This window comes from Lemur catta, chromosome 4, assembly GCF_020740605.2.
Source record: "Lemur catta isolate mLemCat1 chromosome 4, mLemCat1.pri, whole genome shotgun sequence".
Lineage (NCBI taxonomy): Eukaryota > Metazoa > Chordata > Mammalia > Primates > Lemuridae > Lemur > Lemur catta.
The window spans coordinates 32,850,150-32,868,850 of record NC_059131.1 but is presented as its reverse complement, the minus strand read 5'-3'; the positions used below and the strand labels follow the sequence as shown (position 1 = coordinate 32,868,850).

At 34.5% G+C, this 18,701-nt stretch overlaps 1 protein-coding gene across 4 annotated transcripts in view; it reads right to left on the bottom strand.

Moving 5' to 3' along the window:
* Positions 1-18,701, bottom strand: part of CAMKMT (calmodulin-lysine N-methyltransferase) — a 325,200-nt gene that overhangs the window by 303,883 nt on the left and 2,616 nt on the right. For all 4 annotated transcript variants that reach the window (XM_045549518.1, XM_045549520.1, XM_045549519.1 and 1 more), the window contains exons 2-3: positions 13,588-13,760; positions 2,921-2,985 (exon numbers count right to left, since the gene is read on the bottom strand). In XM_045549518.1, the coding sequence (XP_045405474.1) occupies positions 2,921-2,985; positions 13,588-13,760 (238 nt within the window). The remainder of the gene's footprint in view (positions 1-2,920; positions 2,986-13,587; positions 13,761-18,701) is intronic.

Genomic DNA, 18,701 nt, shown 5'->3' with positions numbered 1-18,701 from the left:
AGCAAAAACAAATTCAGAAAATAACACTAATCCTTTCAACTTAGAAAATTTATAATGAATACAATCATTCCTTGATTTTTAAAATTAACTTAAAATTAAGATTAATGGTTCTACTAAACCATGAATATATCACATTTACTATATCTACATATATCAGGTTTTGGGACTATAAAGTATTTTAATTAAGTTATCTTTTCTATTACCAGAAAGTAATACTAACTTGGAAACAAATTGCTAAAATAAATGAATAATTCATCTATTGGTTCTCTCACACTATTAGAAACTTTTCTCCTTATTCTAAATATCCTTCAGTGTACTACCATGGTGGTGATTTAGGAACTGATACTTTTATATAGAACTTTCACTCACTATCAGGATTAACAAGATCGAAAGTATTCCTTTATTTAAAGCTAAAAGCACAAAAACTGATATTTAACATAAAACAAAACAAAAACAATAAATTGAACCCCAAAATCAGTCAGGAAAAATCCATTTTTTGTATTAATGAATTATTGAGTATATCAAATATATTAGAAATAAATCAAATGGAAATGTTTAAACATATCTTTATATGTTTACCTAGTAAAAGCGTACGGTTATTCTTCAAGTTATTTATTTTAATTATTTTAGACTGTGAGACAGAATTATGATTGTGGCGCCCTCTGCTGGGTTTTCTAATCCCAAACTCAACTTAATATCACTATTAGCAAAATAAAATCAAATTTTTGAGGCATCAAGTGAAAAATGACTTTTTCAATCAATGAACACTTTACGCCCAAGATCATATACAGGTTATAATCAACACTTACTTTATTGGAATGGGACCTTACCAATTTATCATTAAGTGAAACATCAATATAGATTTTTCTTTTAAAATTAAAAGAGTTAATAGAAAAGATACACCAAGCAACATATTTTAATAAGTCTTATTTTGTCTCCACTCTATCACTTGGCAATATATTCCAGGTTTTTCAGACCATATTTATCACAAGACATTTTAATAAATTACTATTTTGGTAATTTTATCTAATTTTCCTGCCTTGCTAATTCAATCAAAATAGTTTAAGACAACGGAATAATCCTTAATAATATTATATTCTTTATTACAAAAAAACTGAAAGAAGTTTTAGAGGTACTCATCACCAGTAACAATTAATAAATAGCTTCCATTTACTGAGTGTCAACTCTGAGGCATGCGGTGTGTTATGTACTTTCTATATATTATATACATTCCTAAGAGATGAAAAAAAAATTGAGGCTCATAGAATTGATATAAATTGCTCAAATGCATTTCAGAGCCAGGATCCAAAGATAGGTGAGTCTTATTCCAAAGTCTCACACCTTTCTACCAAACAATAGACAGCAATGAAAAAATACCCCTAACATACAAGCTTTCCATCTGTTAATGCAACAACCTGGGGGGGTGGGCGGTGCGGGGAAGAGGAGAGGTGAGGTATAGAACAAGTTATGGGAAAAAATGTTAGAGAAGGATAAGATAATTATTCATGTCTAAAATAATAATCTAGACTTTTAAGGAAATTGTTTTATTTTACATAATACTGCCAGCTAGTGGCCCTATTTCATACTGAGTCAACTGAGAACAATACTTGAATTTTTCATTACTGAGTCAAAAATTCTGCATTTAACATTCCAGGATCATCTTCTGAAATTACATATTCATAAGCCTGACAATGATATTTAACATTATCCCAGAACTGAAGGAAAATGTCTCCTCAACCACCATTAGCATCTCTTGTCCAGTCCTTGCCTACACAAGGGTGGGCTGTTACCTAGACCCCATAAAAATATGAGATATGCCTAAGTGGTAAAGAATTCAGTAAGTGCCAACATGTATTAATAGAAACTAAAAGGTACACCTGTCACTATGCCTGAAAAAGAAACCTACATTATTTTAAATATTTTACGGTAATTTTAGGACATTTATAGGTTTCTTGGTAACAAAATACATAAATATTTTTCTATAAAGTCAAAAGCTTGTCATAGTACAGACATAAGAATGAAAGTATTGCCTATTACTGGACATAATTCTATGCAAATCTATGCATTTGATAAAGCTGCATTGTTAGCAAAATATGTTATTTAAATTCAGAAAATACAGTCCCAAAATTTCCTTTGGGAAAAAAGTATTAGAGTACTACTTTGACATTTAAAATGGTCATATTCATTGACAATTCACTATCTTAAGAGAAATATCCTATACAAAAAATATTAAAAAGTACACAGCTCCTATCATGGTATATTGTTTAACTCAGCAACATAAAGATATTCTTGGCTGATTTCTTCTACCATATCAAATTAATTATAAGAATTATTTAAGTGATTTTTTTGGTGGAGAAATCTATCACCATTTAATCAGAGGCTTAGATAAAAAGTCAAATAATATATTCTATAATATTGTAATATTGCATTAAACAAAAACACTCTGGTATTAAAGTATGTTAGCATCAAGGAAAACATGTTCTGGGTTTATTCTGTAGTGAAAGGGCAGAGAATCAGGGAGAGGCAAAGAAAGCACGCAAAACAGCAAAGAAGGAAGAAACAGCCCCTCTGTTGAATTAACTGAGGTCAAAATAGAAACAAGAAACAAAGGGATAGTACTGGAGAGTCCAGTGTTCCTTCTGACCTACATTCTATATAGGTCATATACAGTCTGTCACACATACACAAACACACACACAATCCTGCAAAGTGTAAAAACTGCTGTACCCCATTTAGTAGGGGTGTCTTATATAGGGGCTTATGTTGCACCAAAAGATAATATAAGTTTCTATTTTTTATATATGTATTATAATATACATACACACAGTAAGTATAGTAAACATCAGGGTGAAAAAAGCCAACTATAAATTCACTTTTTAAAATACTAAATATATTTCTATAGAGTGAGCATATAACTTACAAACATTTCCTGTATTGTCAAAGCTGGTAAGAACATCTTCAACATTCAAGGATCCATTATTATACCTATAAGGAATAAAGCATTTTCTTTAATGATTCTGAAATGTTAACATTTTTCAATCTTTAAAAGAGCTGAGACTGTATGTAGTGATACATCCAATAGTAATAAATCCTTCCATGTTATATTTTAAGAATATTTTCTGCCCACTAGAGGGAGAAGGAAAAGAAATAACAATATAGTCCTCAGAATATTTAATGTAATGACATTTTTGATAATTAGTCTAAATCTTAAAGTATTAATAAGTAATCTTTAAATTGTTTTAGCAATATAAAGTTGAGGTTCTTAAACTTTATAAGACAAAAAAATAGCACATTACACTTAGAGAATCTTAGGGTCAAATGAAAAACAATCACCCTCCAGAATCACACTCAATACATGAATTTTCTCTATAACAGCCCAGCAAATTTGTAACTTCAGTCACAAAGAACTAACCAATCTTCAGGTCTGCATATTCCATCTCTAGTAGTTCTAAATTTCAGTAAGCACATTTTTTTGAATATTTTGCTCACCAATCTTAATTCTACCCCTAATTCTAATCCCTCCTCACTTAATAGCTCTTTAAATATTTGATTTGATTCTGATATTTTATTAATACTTAATGAAAGTTACTATTCTTTATATAAATGAACCCAACTGTCAATAGGTCACAGAGTTTGAGTTATTTTCTCAGTGGTGGGTGATAAAAAAAAACTTGGTGCTAATTCATCTACAATCTTCCACATTCTCTTACATATAACTTAGAGTTGCAGTTCTTTAGAATGTTATGATATTAATAGTTTACAATAACCATGAATAATTCACAAAAATTTACTTCATCAACATTAACTTTGTCATTAAAACTTATCAAAAATGATATATAATGTTATAAACTGAATTGTCCCCCCAATTCATTAAAGGTTGGGTTAGGGTTGCAGCCCTAACCTGGTATACCTCAGAATATGACTGTATTTGGAGATACGGCCTTAAAAGAGGTAATTAAGTTAATGAGGGGCACTGGGGGGAGGCCCTAATCTAACGAATGGTATCTGGATAAGAAGAAGGGTTAGGACACACAGAGAGACAACAGGCGCCTTGCACGCACAGAGGGATGACCATGTGAAGAGGCAGTAAAAGGGCAGCCATCTGCAAGCCAAGGGGAGAGGTCTCAGAAGAAACCAAACCTGTCAACACCATGATCTCAGACTTCAAGCTCCCAGAACAGTGAGAAAATAAATTTCTGTTGTTTAAGCCACCCAGTCTGGGTATTTAGTTTTGGGAGCCCTAGCAAACTAACACATATAAAAATACATGAAAATTGTCTTACCCTTTTCAGAAAAAAATGAGCTTTTTATTTCTGTCATAGGGACCCAATTCTTTGATAGGGTGACTAAGTGAGATTGCAAAAAGTTATCCGCAATCATGACTGACCAAAAAAGCACTGGGCTCTGAAGTATCTTAATCTAAAATAACAAAGTCACTAACCATAAATAAAATTCTCATCTTCATAACATAATGATTCTTTATCTTCTCTGTGCATATAAGACTCTAGGTAAACATTAGGTTAATTACACTAATATTATGGAAACCTATAATATACACTAAGATGAGAGGAAAAGGAACAGACTTATTTAACATCTATTATAAAATGTAAAATGAAGCTATTAAAATGATCAGTAATACATTATAGACATCGAGAAAACATTTTCCTAAATATAAAAGCAATATATGGTCCCTTCAAGGAAAAATTTCTCATAATCCTAACATGCAGAGATAACCACAGTTAGAATTTTGATATATAGCCTTTAAATCTTCATCTATCCTCATATATACCTTTCATTAAAGAACTGAGAGGACTTGTCCTGTTTTGCAATTTGTGTTTTTCATAAATTATAAGTTTCCACATCATTAAGTAATATCATGTTACATGATTTTAATGGCTTTCAAGTAGTTTAATGAATTTCTGCACCATAACTTATTAAACCAGCACTTTATGTTGGATTTTTTTTTCTTTTTTTTTTTGAGACCGCGTCTTGTTCTGCTACCCAGGCTGGTGTCCATGGCGGCATGATCAAAACTCACTGCAGCCACCACACCTAGCTAATTTTTTTTTTTTTTAGAGACAGGGTCTTGCTATGTTGCCCAGGCTGGTCTCAAACTCCTGGCCTCAAGCAATCCTCCCACTTGCACCTCCCAAAGTGCTAGGATTACAAGCATGAGCCACAACATCCAGCCTATACTGGATTTTAAGACTGTCCCCAGTTTTGTGCTATTATGCATATTGCTGCAGTGATCATTCTTGTGGAAAATATTGAGCCCATTTCTGATTGTTCCCTTAGGATAAATTCTTAAAAGTGGAATTGCTTTATGGCCTAATTTTAATAAGAACACTCTCTTCCTCTTGTGTTTCTCTCTCTTCTTCTCTTTCTCACACATGTCAGGATGAAAAAATATTTGAAATTAAATCTAAGACAAGAGTAGAAAACAGGTGTACCTATTTTGCATAATGTTAAATATTTCTTAAAGACCAGAAACTGAGATGATAAAAGTGAATTTCATGTTTGAAAAGTTAAAAACACTATTCAGGCCGGGCGTGGTGGCTCATGCCTATAATCCTAGCACTCTGGGAGGCTGAGGCAGGAGGATCGCTTGAGGTCAGGAGTTCGAGACCAGCCTGAGCAAGAGCAAGACCTCGTCTCTACTAAAAACAGAAAGAAATGATTTGGACAGCTAAAAAATATATATATAGAAAAAATTATCCAGGCATGGTGGCACATGCCTGTAGTCCCAGCTACTCGGGAGGCTGAGGCAGAGGGATCGCTTGAGCCCAGGAGTTTGAGGTTGCTGTGAGCTAGGCAGACGCCACAGCACTCTAGCCCAGGCAACAGAGTGAGACTCTGTCTCAAAAAAAAAAAAAAAAAAAAAAACAACAAAACCACTATTCAAAATAAAAAGTGTGGTTTTCAGACTTATCACTGATGCAAACCTTGTCATTCTTGAATGCATTATTTCATGAAACAAAGAAACAGAAAGTGTACGCTATGACATTTATAAAGGGGATAGAGGTGGAGAAACAATAAACCTAATCCTGCACATCTAAGAGACTTATAAAAGTGAAATTCAATTATCTATGAAGTTACTACAGTTTAGAAACCCTAAAAGATGGCATCTCATGAAAGAATAATGTCAATAATCACTATCTTCAATAGTATAAGAATTAGTGCTAATTATAGGAAAAATGCCATGAAGTAGTATGGCAAAGATTCAATTTCCCTTTTTCTTTTTCTTCTTTTTTTGCTTTCTGGGTATTTTGCTTGTTTGTTTTTTACTGTTATATCTTTTTTTTCTTCCTCCTTTTTTTATTTCAATGTATTATGGACGTACAAATGTTGTTGGTTACATGGATCACTTTTGTAATGCTTGAGTCAGGATGAAAAGTATGACCATCACCCAGATAGTGTTCATTGTATCTGTTTGGTATGTTTCCACCCATTCCCTTCCCCCTCCTCCCCCCTGCTTGATTTCCATTGAGTTTTACTTCCCTCTATGCACATGTGTGCTCATCAGTTAGCTCCAATTTAATAGTGAGTACATGTGGTGTTTGTTTTTCCATTTTTTAGGATAATGGTCTCCAGTTCCATCCAAATTGTTACAAAACGCATTAAGTCATCCTTCTTCATGGCTGAATAGTACTCCATCTTATACATATGCCACATTTTGTTAATCCACTCATGAATTGATGGGCATTTGGGTTGATTCCACATCTTTGCAATTGTGAATTAACTGTGCTGCAATAAACATTCAAGTGCAGGTGTCTTCTTGATAAACTGATTTATTTTTCTTTGGGTAAATACTCAGTAGTGGTATTGCTGGATCAAATGGTAGGTGGACTTTTCGTTCTTTGAGAAATCTCCATACTGTTTTCCATAGAAGTTGTACTCATTTGCAGTCCCAACAACAGTGTATAAGCATTCCTTTCTCTGCATCCACGCCAGCATCTACTGTTTTTGGACTTTTTAATAAAAGCCATTCTGACTGGGGTAAGGTGATATATCTCATTGTGGTTTTGATTTGCATTTCCCTGATTATTAGCAACATTGAGCATTTTTTCATATGTTTATTGGCCATTTGTCTATATTCTCTTGAGAAGCTTCTGTTCCTGTCTTTTGCCCACTTTTTAATGGGGCTGTTTGATTTTTTTCTTGCTGATTTGCTTGAGTTCTTTGTAGATTCTGGTTACTAGTCCTTTATCGGATGTATAGCTTGCGAATATTTTCTCCCATTCTGCAGGTTGTCTATTTGCTCTGTTAATTATTTCCTTGGCTATGCAGGAACTTTTTAAATTACTTTTGCTTTATTTATTTTGTTTTTAGGGATAGGGTCTTGCTCTGTCGCCTAGGCTGCAGTGCAGTGCTGTGATCATATTTCACTGCAGCCTTGAACTCCTGGGCTCAAGCAATTGTCCCACCTCAGCCTCCCAAGTAGCTGGAACTATAGATGCACCAGCAGGCCCAGCTAATTTTTTTCATTTTTTCAAGACAGGGTCTCACAATGTTGCCCAGGCTGGTCTCAAACTCCTGGCCTCAAGTGATCCTCCTGCCTCAGACTCCCAAGTCACTGGGATTACATGCAAGAGCTACTGCACCTGGCTTCAAGTTCCTTTTCATTTGTTCCAAACTCAAGAACTATTCTCAAGTGTCAATTCTATAAGATCTTTTCTACCCTTAATTTTTCAACTGTTTACCTAGGTCCTGTCTGGACTCTGTAGTAAGATAGCAATACCTATAAGGAAAGGACCTTTTCAAACTTAAATTCTTACAAACTCATTATTAGCATTATACTTATAACTAATGTTATTGACAATGACAATCTTTTACCAACACATCTAGAGCATAAAAAGTCACTTCATCTTTCTCCTAAACTCTGAAGCTTTAAATTGTCTCCCCGGCCTTTAATTATCAACGCCAGATTCTTCTCCCCAGGCCCAACCAGTTTTTTTCATGAGCACCTAAAGCTATCCTAGAACTGAGGACCCTTTGAGTTTCCTCCCAAAAATGGACTACTAAGTAAGAACTAAGGAGCAAGTCACTGGGGCAGATTCCTCTTTTCAGGTTTTCAGAAGGAAAAAGGTTTCAAAACCTTGATTCTAGATGCAACTTGCTTTGGAGCTCTTTCAAAAATAAACAGCTAAAGGGAAGTTTTCCAGTCTTATATCTACTAGTTATAGGAAATCAGATGATTTCTACATGTAATATATAAAAATCTGGAAAATGTTCAAGGTAACATTTCAACTTACTGAAACGTTAAGTATATTTACATGCAAGCAAACTACATAAACAATTGTGATTGGAGTTTAAAACAAACTAGAAATTAAGTTATAATTAGTCCATGTCTATGATTTAAGATGCATGAAAATGTGACAATGGATTTGACAGTTTTCTGAAAACACTGGAACATATTTTAAAGGTCCTATAAAGTTCCTTCTAAATAAGAGAACAAAAGTTGTTGTAGTACTCACCTTTGTTGTTAATATCACTAACATTAAAACTTTGCCTTTAAATATAAATTCAGTATTCATATTTGTCTTAGACGCCAGCCTTGCTAAGCTCTACACGGGCCCCCATGACATATTATCACATATAAGGACAATCTGCCACAGGTCTATTATAATAATAAACCTTAATAACCTTAATATCTTAATAACCTAATAATAATTTCATAAATGAACCATTCCCATTACTAGTTTTTACTTACTGACACTGATAAGCTACACACTAAAATCAGTGGCATGAGGGTTTGGTTTGTCTTTTCCTTTCCTTAGAAAAGCAATATATGATCTTCCTATAGTGCATTTATTGTGCTAGAAAGATGTACCCCAGTCAAAGAAAAAATCATTCTTGACTTCTTGCCCATTCTAAGCTCCCAGGACTAGCCAAAAGTCAAAGAGTTCTAGCCTTCTAATTCAGCAATTACCATAGCAACAGTAGTCTTATTCAAAGAAAGGAGGACAGTTCATGCCTCTCAGCTTTTTCTATACCTAAGATATGTACACACTTACAAATGAATAACTCAGGCACCTCTATGGCTCTAAATATAATGGAAGTATTTTAAAGCTTCCAGAATATGCAAATTCCTGCTGTGCTGAAATTAAATTGAAATGGGAGGTGGGAATAATTTCTAGCATCTACACAGCAAGCTCTATACAATAACAACGTGCAGTTTGTAAGACAGGGAAAAGGGAATTTTTAATGAAAGAATTTTAATATAAACATCTCCTGGTATATCTTATTTTTCTTTCTTTCTTTTTTTTTTTTTTTTTTTGAAACAGGGTCTTGCTCTGTCGCCCAGGCTGCAGTGCAGTGGCATGATCATAGCTCACCTCAGCCTCCTAAAGTGCTGGGATCACAGGCATGAGCCACCTCTACGCAGCCTGTCTTAGTTTTCTATACTTGCATCTATCTAATAGCAAGAGCCTCTTCTATAAGCTTCTAAGAAATAAAGTACCAGAAAGACAAGAAGACTTTGTCAAGGAATAAATTAGGAGTCAGACCCTGGATTTTAATTTCCTAACTCTCAATACCTACTTTGAAACAGAGAGTCAACCATTCTCAGGTATACAGAAAAGGTAACAGATCCTAGGAATTTCATAACCTAACTTTTACATTGTTCAAACTTTTGCTTCACATGAAAAGTCACTAAGGGAAATTCTTTATTCCTTCATTTTAAGTCTATCATATAAGGCTGATGGAAAATAAGGGTAAAAGTTTTAATTTCGGTCACTACTTCCATATGTAAATAAGGTACAACTAGGTACTTTGAATTCATAAATATGTAGATATTTACCCTTTTAGGGTATTCATGTCAACTCTAACAAGACTTTAAAGAGACAGAAATCAATGTGTAGGGAAAGCTTAGGATAGACAAAACTAATAACAAATATGGATAATAAGTACTGATCACCCTTATGTGTCATCTCTATTGAGTTGTGGCAGGTGACCACAGGTGATAAGAACTGAGAAAGTGAAAGTGGAGTTTACATTTATGATGTATGAGGAACCTATAACATCCTTAATATCCCAAATGCTTAGCTCTTTATTAGAACCTGCAGTGGGTCTATCATATAATATGTATCGATAATTATTCCACCCCCTAAAGGCCATGATGGCCTTCTCAGTAGCCTCTGATGATTCTGCCTTGCACTTTCTCACTCTGTATATTTTCTGTGCCTTTGCCTTCATTGGAAAAAATTTCTCCCTTTCTCCCAGAACTTTCAAATACTTTCTAATTTTTTTAAAAAATCACTCCTACTTCTAAACTTCTATTAAGTGTGAAGTCTTCCACCCATTTCGAAATTAGTTATGCACTGCCTGGTGAAAGTTCTTAGATTGGATGGTAAACTCTCGTTATTTAATTATTTTTATTATTTAAGCTCCTTGAGGATAGTATTATATATTTTTATTTCATTCTGTTTATCTATACAGAAGGTGCTATTAAATATTTCTTGGTTTGAATTTATTTAAAACTATTCATCACTTTTTTCCAATCATCCACAGTGTTGATTAAACAAACTTAAAAAATATAAAGGAAGATGATGGCACTCCATTTCAAAACTACTTTCTAAACCACTATTTTTGGCTATTGCCAAGTAATATTTTTTTAAAAACTTTAGAATGAGGCCGGGCGTGGTGGCTCACTCCTGTAATCCCAGCACTCTGGGAGGCAGGTGGATCGCTCGAGGTCAGGACAAGACCAGCCTGAGCAGGAGTGAGACCCTGTCTCTACTAAAAATAGAAAGAAATTATCTGGCCAACTAAAAATATATATAGAAAAAATTAGCCGGGCATGGTGGCACATGCCTGTAGTTCCAGCTATTTGGGAGGCTGAGGCAGTAGGATCGCTTAAGCCCAGGAGTTTGAGGTTGCTGTGAGCTAGGCTGACGCCATGGCACTCACCCCAACCCGGGCAACAGAGCGAGACTCTGTCTCAAAAAAAAAAAAAAAAACAAAACTTTAGAATGTTCACAACTTAAGTAATACTGAAGAAAACAGATAAAGCTAAAGAAATGTCATGAAAACATGTTGAGAAAAGAGTTGGTATGAGATATTAAAGGAGCAAGAATGGGGAACCACATTGGGCAGATAACAGAATACACGCAAAAGTGGTAAACATGTAAGAAATCAATGCGAACAAAATTGGCAATGGAAAAGAATGAACTATTCTTGGCAGAAATCCTCCTATACCTAAACAGTTTCAGTAATTACAGCAATTTCCTTTATCATAACAAGTTTATGGAGGAAGAAATGGAATGCTCAGAATCGATGAGGAAATTAGCTTATCTAGGCCTCAATTCCTTCATCTGTGAAATGAATGAATGGATATATAACTGCCTCATGAGAAGCAGGATGGTGAAGAAGTTAAAAGGGCAGGCTGTGACTATCATTATATAAGATGTTACCAATGGCAACAGCTGGGTAAAGGGTAGACGAAACTCAGTGTACTACTTTTGCAACTACCTATGAGTCTATAAGTAGACTCATTTTAATATTTCAAAATGAGGTGGGAAGATTGCTTGAGCCAAGGATTCAAGGCTAGCCTAGGCAACACAGCAAGACCCCATCACTTAAAGAAAAAAAAAGTGTTTTTCTACAAGTATGGGCCGTGTAACCAGACTACCTGAGTTTGAATACAGGCACAATCACATACTGGCTGCAAGTTATTTAACCTCTCCGTTCTCGACTTTCCTCATTTGTAAAATGAGGATAAAAACTGTGTTTAGCTCATAAGGATGTTGTGTGGATTAAATAAGCTAACATGTGGAAACCACTCAAAACAGTGCTTGTCACATAGTAGGCACTCAATTGTCTGCAATTTAATGTTATTATAATTGTTTTTTGCATTTATTCTAAGATCCCATTCAGCTCTAGAATTCTGTATATTTAAGCTATCGCTATTTTTGCACTATTAATATCAAGAGATACTAACTAGTTTGTAAAAAGAGAAAAAAATCTGGCAGTCATTGAGACCAAAATTTTAGCCCAGTCACTTGTCTTCTCTCTACAACTTAGGATTCAATGTCATACTTATATAAACATACCTGTGTTTACTCTTTCAAAAATGAATATATCACAAAGAATCAAACTGTCAGTGAGGAGTCCCAGTTTACTCTATAGCCTGGGCTCTACAGAATATTACATGAATATCATCCATGGGTATATACCCATGACTTATTTTGAAAGATCTTAAGAACAGAACATTTTACATTCTCCTGGCTAAACCTTATCAGACCTTGAACACATCAGAAAATTATTCTTGCTACAATTTACACTTACTGTCTCTTGTCACCAGTGGATATAGAAGATAAGTTTTAGAACTTTATACCTAAAGACCCCTACTGGATGACTCTATTTTTCCTTCTCTTCGATTTCCTTACACATACTATCTTCAAACTGCTTAATCATCCTCATTTCTGCTTTACAAAGTGATTGTAAGGATTACATGAAAGTGAATACATCAAAGAACCTAGCTCTGTACCTGGTACACAGTAAGCATTTAATGCACTTTTCTTCCTAACCAAGGACTAAACTGAATATCTCCATCAGAAAGCAAGACAGCTGGGGTATTAAAATCTCATAATGAATGTACAGGCAGACTCAAAAATCCTTAAGTTTGTATATTTTATTTGGCATTTTCAACAGGATAATATTATAAAACCAGATCCTAATTGTTCTTCCCTGCCTACCCTAGTCAATTTTTATATAAATCCCAAATTTTTAGCTATTATGGTATCTTTTAAAGCTTAGATATTTTAAACCAAAATAGTTCAAGAATCATATACTATAAATAGACATCCTTTGTGAAAATTTTTTTCTTAAAATTACTCCTAGCCTCACCTAAACCTTATTCAGTCACATTTCCACTTAAAATGTTTTTTGCTCTTCTTACAGTTACTGTAAATGTGCTCCTCCCTCCCTTTCAAAATGTGAAATCCTGTCAGAAAAGGCAGATTTTATAAAATCAAACACCTACAGTAATATTGCAACATTCTAGAATATAACTGTGAGAGAAAATTAATTCAATAAAAGTGGTATCTTGTTACTTCAGTTTGCAATTCTCATGTCTCTTTTCTAATGATTTTTAAAGCCAGAAAAGACTTCATGCTTCTCATAAAATCAGTGTTTTCAGCTGCATTTTCTCCTCCAAGTCTTAAGATCTATTCTGAAAGTGACAAAACATAAATGGGAAAAATACCAAAGCTTGATTTTTCATATAACTACTACCTGAAGAGTAGTTTGGAAAAATTCTGTGTTCACTTTCAGCCTTCTTTGCCTCAAAAAGAACTTGGCTTTTTGTCATAATCAAATGCTATGAAAGAATGATTAAATGAACCCTTTGATTTGCAACTCACCTTATCCTCAAGTGCCACTATATTCCTGAAGAATTTTTTCTTTAGTCTGACAATATAGCAAGATCCAGTTAAAATGTAGAATTTTCTAACACAAAGCTGCAAACACTAAGTTCTTATAAAGATTGCCTGCAAACTCAATAGAATGCATAATGAGATTCTTATTAGATTGTTTTGCTTCTACAAGAGAAAACTGGTTTTAAAAAATCTTAACTAGAATAATGGTTACCTTAAGGAGATACTGTATTCAGGATAGAAGACACTTGTGTATTGGACCCATGCACCAACCTCCTCTTCAGTTTCCCTTTTTTGGGTTTCTGTTACCGAAAACAGATTAAATGATTCAAATCTTCTTACAGATACATGTCGCAGACAATCATCCACGTGTTTTTGCTTCAGAACCTTTGAAATAAAACCAAAGATGTAGTCATATTATATAAACATATCATAAGGTTTCAAAATTTAAGTGGTAAGGGAATTTCACTTCCAATAATAGCAATTTAGATAATTCAGACATACCTCCTATTGAAGACAACTAAAGAGAAAAAATGGACAAAACACTTACAAACATTACTTGAGAACATCAGAGAGCACAGATAGTGAAAATTTACCAGTCTGATATCTTTAAAGAAAGATAAACCTAAAGAGATGACTCTGGCTTTTGCAACCACTTTTCTCCTGAGACATTTGTCAATTCTAAAAGAAAGAATTGAGAAGATAAGTAGCACTTTTAACAGCCTATGAAGCTAGGAGGTAAAAGTTTAATTTCAAAGCTTACCTAGGCAGGGGCACGTATACTATTCCAAGCTTGCAGGGGTGGGGTAGCTGGGGTGGGGATGTGGGGGGGTGGGAGGGAGGGTGTGGGTGGGTGTGGGTGTGTGTGTGTGTGTGTGTGTGTGTGTGTGTGTATTTGTGTGTGTTAGGATAAATTAAATGACTAATTTTGTTGGTGTCATTGAAAACCAGGTTTTTAAGTGTGGGAGAAAAGAGATACAACTATAAGATTGATAAGGTTAAGGAAAAACCCTGTAGCTCTGAATCTGAAAGCAAGTATAATATAAACTAAAACTATACATATATTTTCATAATACATATATTTCATTCTTTATATATATATTTCCTACATCTGACCACTGAAAAGGTCTAGAAACAATGACCAAATTAGTAGCAATGAGTACACTTTCTATACTCACATTGTTGTCTCTAAATACTATTTTTTATTAAAATAAAGTAAGGTCCCTTGGAGAAATGGCAGGAATTGTATTGTACAAGATGAGCCTGGAACATCCTGCACACAAGAAAACAAGATAGCTATAAAAAATGATGGGACAGGTCAAAAGAACTCAGGAGCCAATTTGAATAGGGTCCACTGGCCAAAGATGGGTGCCATGGTTTGAGTGTCCCCCTCAAAACGCATGTTGGAACCTTCATTCCCAGTGTGGTAATGTGGGGAGGTGGAACCCTTAGGAGGTAGGGCCTAAGAGATGGGAGGCATTTGTGTCATGGGGGCGCTTCCTTCATAGGCAGCTGTGTACAGTTCTTGTGGTAGTGAGTTCTTGAGCTCATGAGACAAGTTGTCACAAGAGCAAGTTGTTATAAATTGAGGACACCCCTTGTGTTTTGCCCCTTTGCACATGTCCGCTTCCCCTCTGACCTTATGCCATGTTATGATAGTATGAAAGACCCCACCAGAAGGCAAGCAGATGCCAGTGCCATGGTCTTGGACTTTCTAGCCACCAGAATTATGAGCAAAATAAACCTCTTTTCTTTATAAATTACCCAGCCCCAGGTGTTGTATTATAGCAATACAAAACAGACTAAGATAATAAAAAGTGGACATATTAATAAAGATAATAAATACAACAGAATTAAAACATATTTTTAGTTTATGATGGTATTTTTTAAATGCCTCGTTGATGACCATAATTGATGATCAAGAATGCTAGGGAACCAACTTATTATTTTCAAAACTAGTAAATAAGGAGAAAGAATCAAGTATTTATCTCTTCCCTATATGAATTGTAACTGAGAGTATTGAAATAGAAGGGGAAGTTTCTCTTTATAGTAATATCTCAAGTAATAAATGAAGAATGACAGAATTAGAATACCACCATTTTTCAACCCCCTCATGAATTCATGAACCTAGGCACTCATCGTCAAGAAGAGAAATAACCAGACATCACTGTGATTATTGATAAATGTTGATACCATAACTATGCTGACTAAACAAGATGAAAAACATCAAATCTTAATCTGATCAAGGCTCTGTATCTATCAACTTATAGAAAATAGAAAAAACAAGGGATGGAGGAACACATTAAACAATACCATAAAGATGCAATTAGCAAAATTCAAATTATGGAAAACACTTTAAGACCAAAAAAACCCAGGGTCTTCAATAAATGGCAAGGGGTGAAAAAGAGACAGGCAGAAGGAACATATAGATTAAAAGGACTATGGGACACATCAACCAATAACAATGTTTGGATCTTATCTGGATCCTATTTCAAAATAATCAAAGTTTAAAAAATTATGAGATAATGGGGATAATTTGAAAACTGACCAGGAATCTCATGACATCACTGGATTATTCTGGGTGTGATATGGTATCATCATGTTTTTTAATGTCATCTTTTACAGGGTCATCATGAAATATATCCAGGAAAAAAATTGTATCTTAGATTTGCTTCAAAATAACGGAGGGAGAGGATAATGGGAGAAGAGAGATGAAACGAAGTTGGTCAGGAGTAAAAATTGCTGAAGCTTATGGATACCTGAGTGATTATTACACTATTATACTATCCTCTCCAGTTTTATATATGTTTGACATGTTCCCTGATAGAAAACTTTAAAAGATATAAAATACCTTCTTACTCATAAAAAAACAAAAAATAAATAAAAAGATATCTGAAAAACCAAATATATTTGGAAATTAAGCAATATACTTCTAAATAACCTATGAACCAAAAAAAGAACACACAATGAAAATAATAAGGTATTTTGAACTGAATGATAATAAAAATATATTTCAAAATATATGAAATACAGTTAAATATAAGCTTAGAGGGAAATTTACAGGAAGGCCAAAGTTGATAAGCTAAGCATTCAATGGAAAAATTAGAAAAAGAAGCCAATTAGGTCCCCAAAAGAGAAGTTAATGAAGTAGAAAACAAACATATAGGAGAGACGATCAACACTAAAAGTTGTTTCCTTGAAAAGATGGATAAAACTGATAAATCCTTGATAAGACCAAGAAGAAAAAAAGAGAATGTTTAAGTATCAATGTGATACAGGGAGATAAGTATCGATCCTGTAAGAATTAAAAAATAATAGTAAAAGGATATTAGGAAAAATAACTATGAAAATTTAGGTAAAATGGACAAATTCCTAGAAAAATGTAACTATCAATATTGACACACACAAAAAAGAAAAATCTGAATAGTCCCAACCTATTTTAAAAATTGAGTTCGCGGCCGGGCACGCTGGCTCACGCCTGTAATCCTAGCACTCTGCGAGGCCAAGGAGGGAGGATCGCTCGAGGTCAGGAGTTCGAGACCAGACTGAGCAAAAGTGAGACCCCGTCTCTACTAAAAATAGAAAGAAATGATTTGGACAGCTAAAAATATATATAGAAAAAAATTAGCCAGGCATGGTCGCACATGCCTATAGTCCCAGTTACTTGGGAGGCTGAGGTAGAAGGATTGCTTAAGCCCAGGAGTTTGAGGTTGCCGTGAGCTAGGCTGATGCCACAGTACTCTAGCCCAGGCAACAGAGTGAGACTCTGCCTCAAAAAAATAAAAATAAAAAAATAAAAAAATTGGGTTTGCAAATAAAAAACTAACCACAAAGAACACTCTAGGCCCAGACTGCCCACCAGAAATTATACCAAGTGTCTAAGTAAGAATTAATGCAAATCTTACCACATTCTTCATTAAATCCTCAAACAACCCTCTGGAATAGATACCCATTATGTAAAAGAGGCAACTGGAACACAGGGCAGTTAAGTAATTTTGCTCAAAGTCAGACAGCTAGTAAGAGGTAACCCCAGGGTTAAAATCCAGGCTGTTTAACTATAAACAGACGACCGCTTGAGGCCAGGAGATCGACACCAATCTGGGCAAGATAGCAAGACTCAGACTCTACAAAAATTTAGAAATTAGGCAGGCCTGGTGGCATGCACCTGTAGTTCCAGCTACTCAGGAGGCTAAGGCAGGAGAATCACTTGAGCCCAGGAGTTTGAGATTACAATAAGCTATGATTATACCACTGCATTCCAGTCTGGGCAACAGAGCAAGACCATCTCTAAAAAATAAATAAATAAATAAATAAATAATTTTAAATGACTAGGAAACTGAAACGTAAAAAGTAAAAAGTCATCCAAATTCTCATAGCTTACAGAAGACTTAGTATGTCACATCTGCTACCAAAAGAATTTAAGGTGGCTTAAAAAGATGCACAATACAGCAAGATAACATTCGTGAAAAGTAGATGAAAAAGAAAAAGGGAAAGCAACAGTAGGGATAAAAAACAAAGTCAAGAATAAAGATAAAACAAAAGTACATTCCATAAAGATCTAATACTTGATACAGGAGATCAATAAAGAGCTACGCAGTAAGTGGTAGACCTAGAATTGGATCAAGCTCCAGATGTATCTGTTGTCATGTCAAGTTGGAAACTTGACAAGTTAACAAACCTTTTTATACCAGTTGTTCTTCAAAGTAACAAATTCGTCACAATTAAATATTTGTCATTAAATATTACAAAACTAATAAAATAGTGCTAAAAGAGAGTTGTTGCTTCCATAAAAACTAAATTGAATGCTTTGGAAAGATAAAGGTAAGTTGCTTAAAAATTTTCTATCAGTTTATGTGTGGGAAGCCAACTATAAAAATTTGAAGAATTATAAACAGATAGAAGGATTTGGCAGTAAGACTATAACTTCACTTTAGAATATGGATCATTATTATGATTCACCTCTTTAACCAACTTTTTCAGTTAACCAATCCAGGTAAAAGCATCCTGCCTTAATATAAGTTATACTGTGAAATATTCCATTAATCAGATTCTTTAGCCAAGTATTCGGACTCCTAGGTAAGATTTTTTATTCTGTAGGTGTTTGTGAATACATGTGTAAGTGTGTAATGGTCATTGCTACTTTTCATCTTGCCCTACATCCCTTTCTTTTGGGAAATGCTCCTCCCTTACTCCATGTAATAATTCTGGTGGGGTTGTTACGTACCCTGCCACCGGGTGGCCTGAAGACCCAGGTTAGCCAAAGTGTCCCATTCTAGACACAGCAATTGGTCCAAACAGCCTATCAGAGTCATTTGGAGAGAATGATCT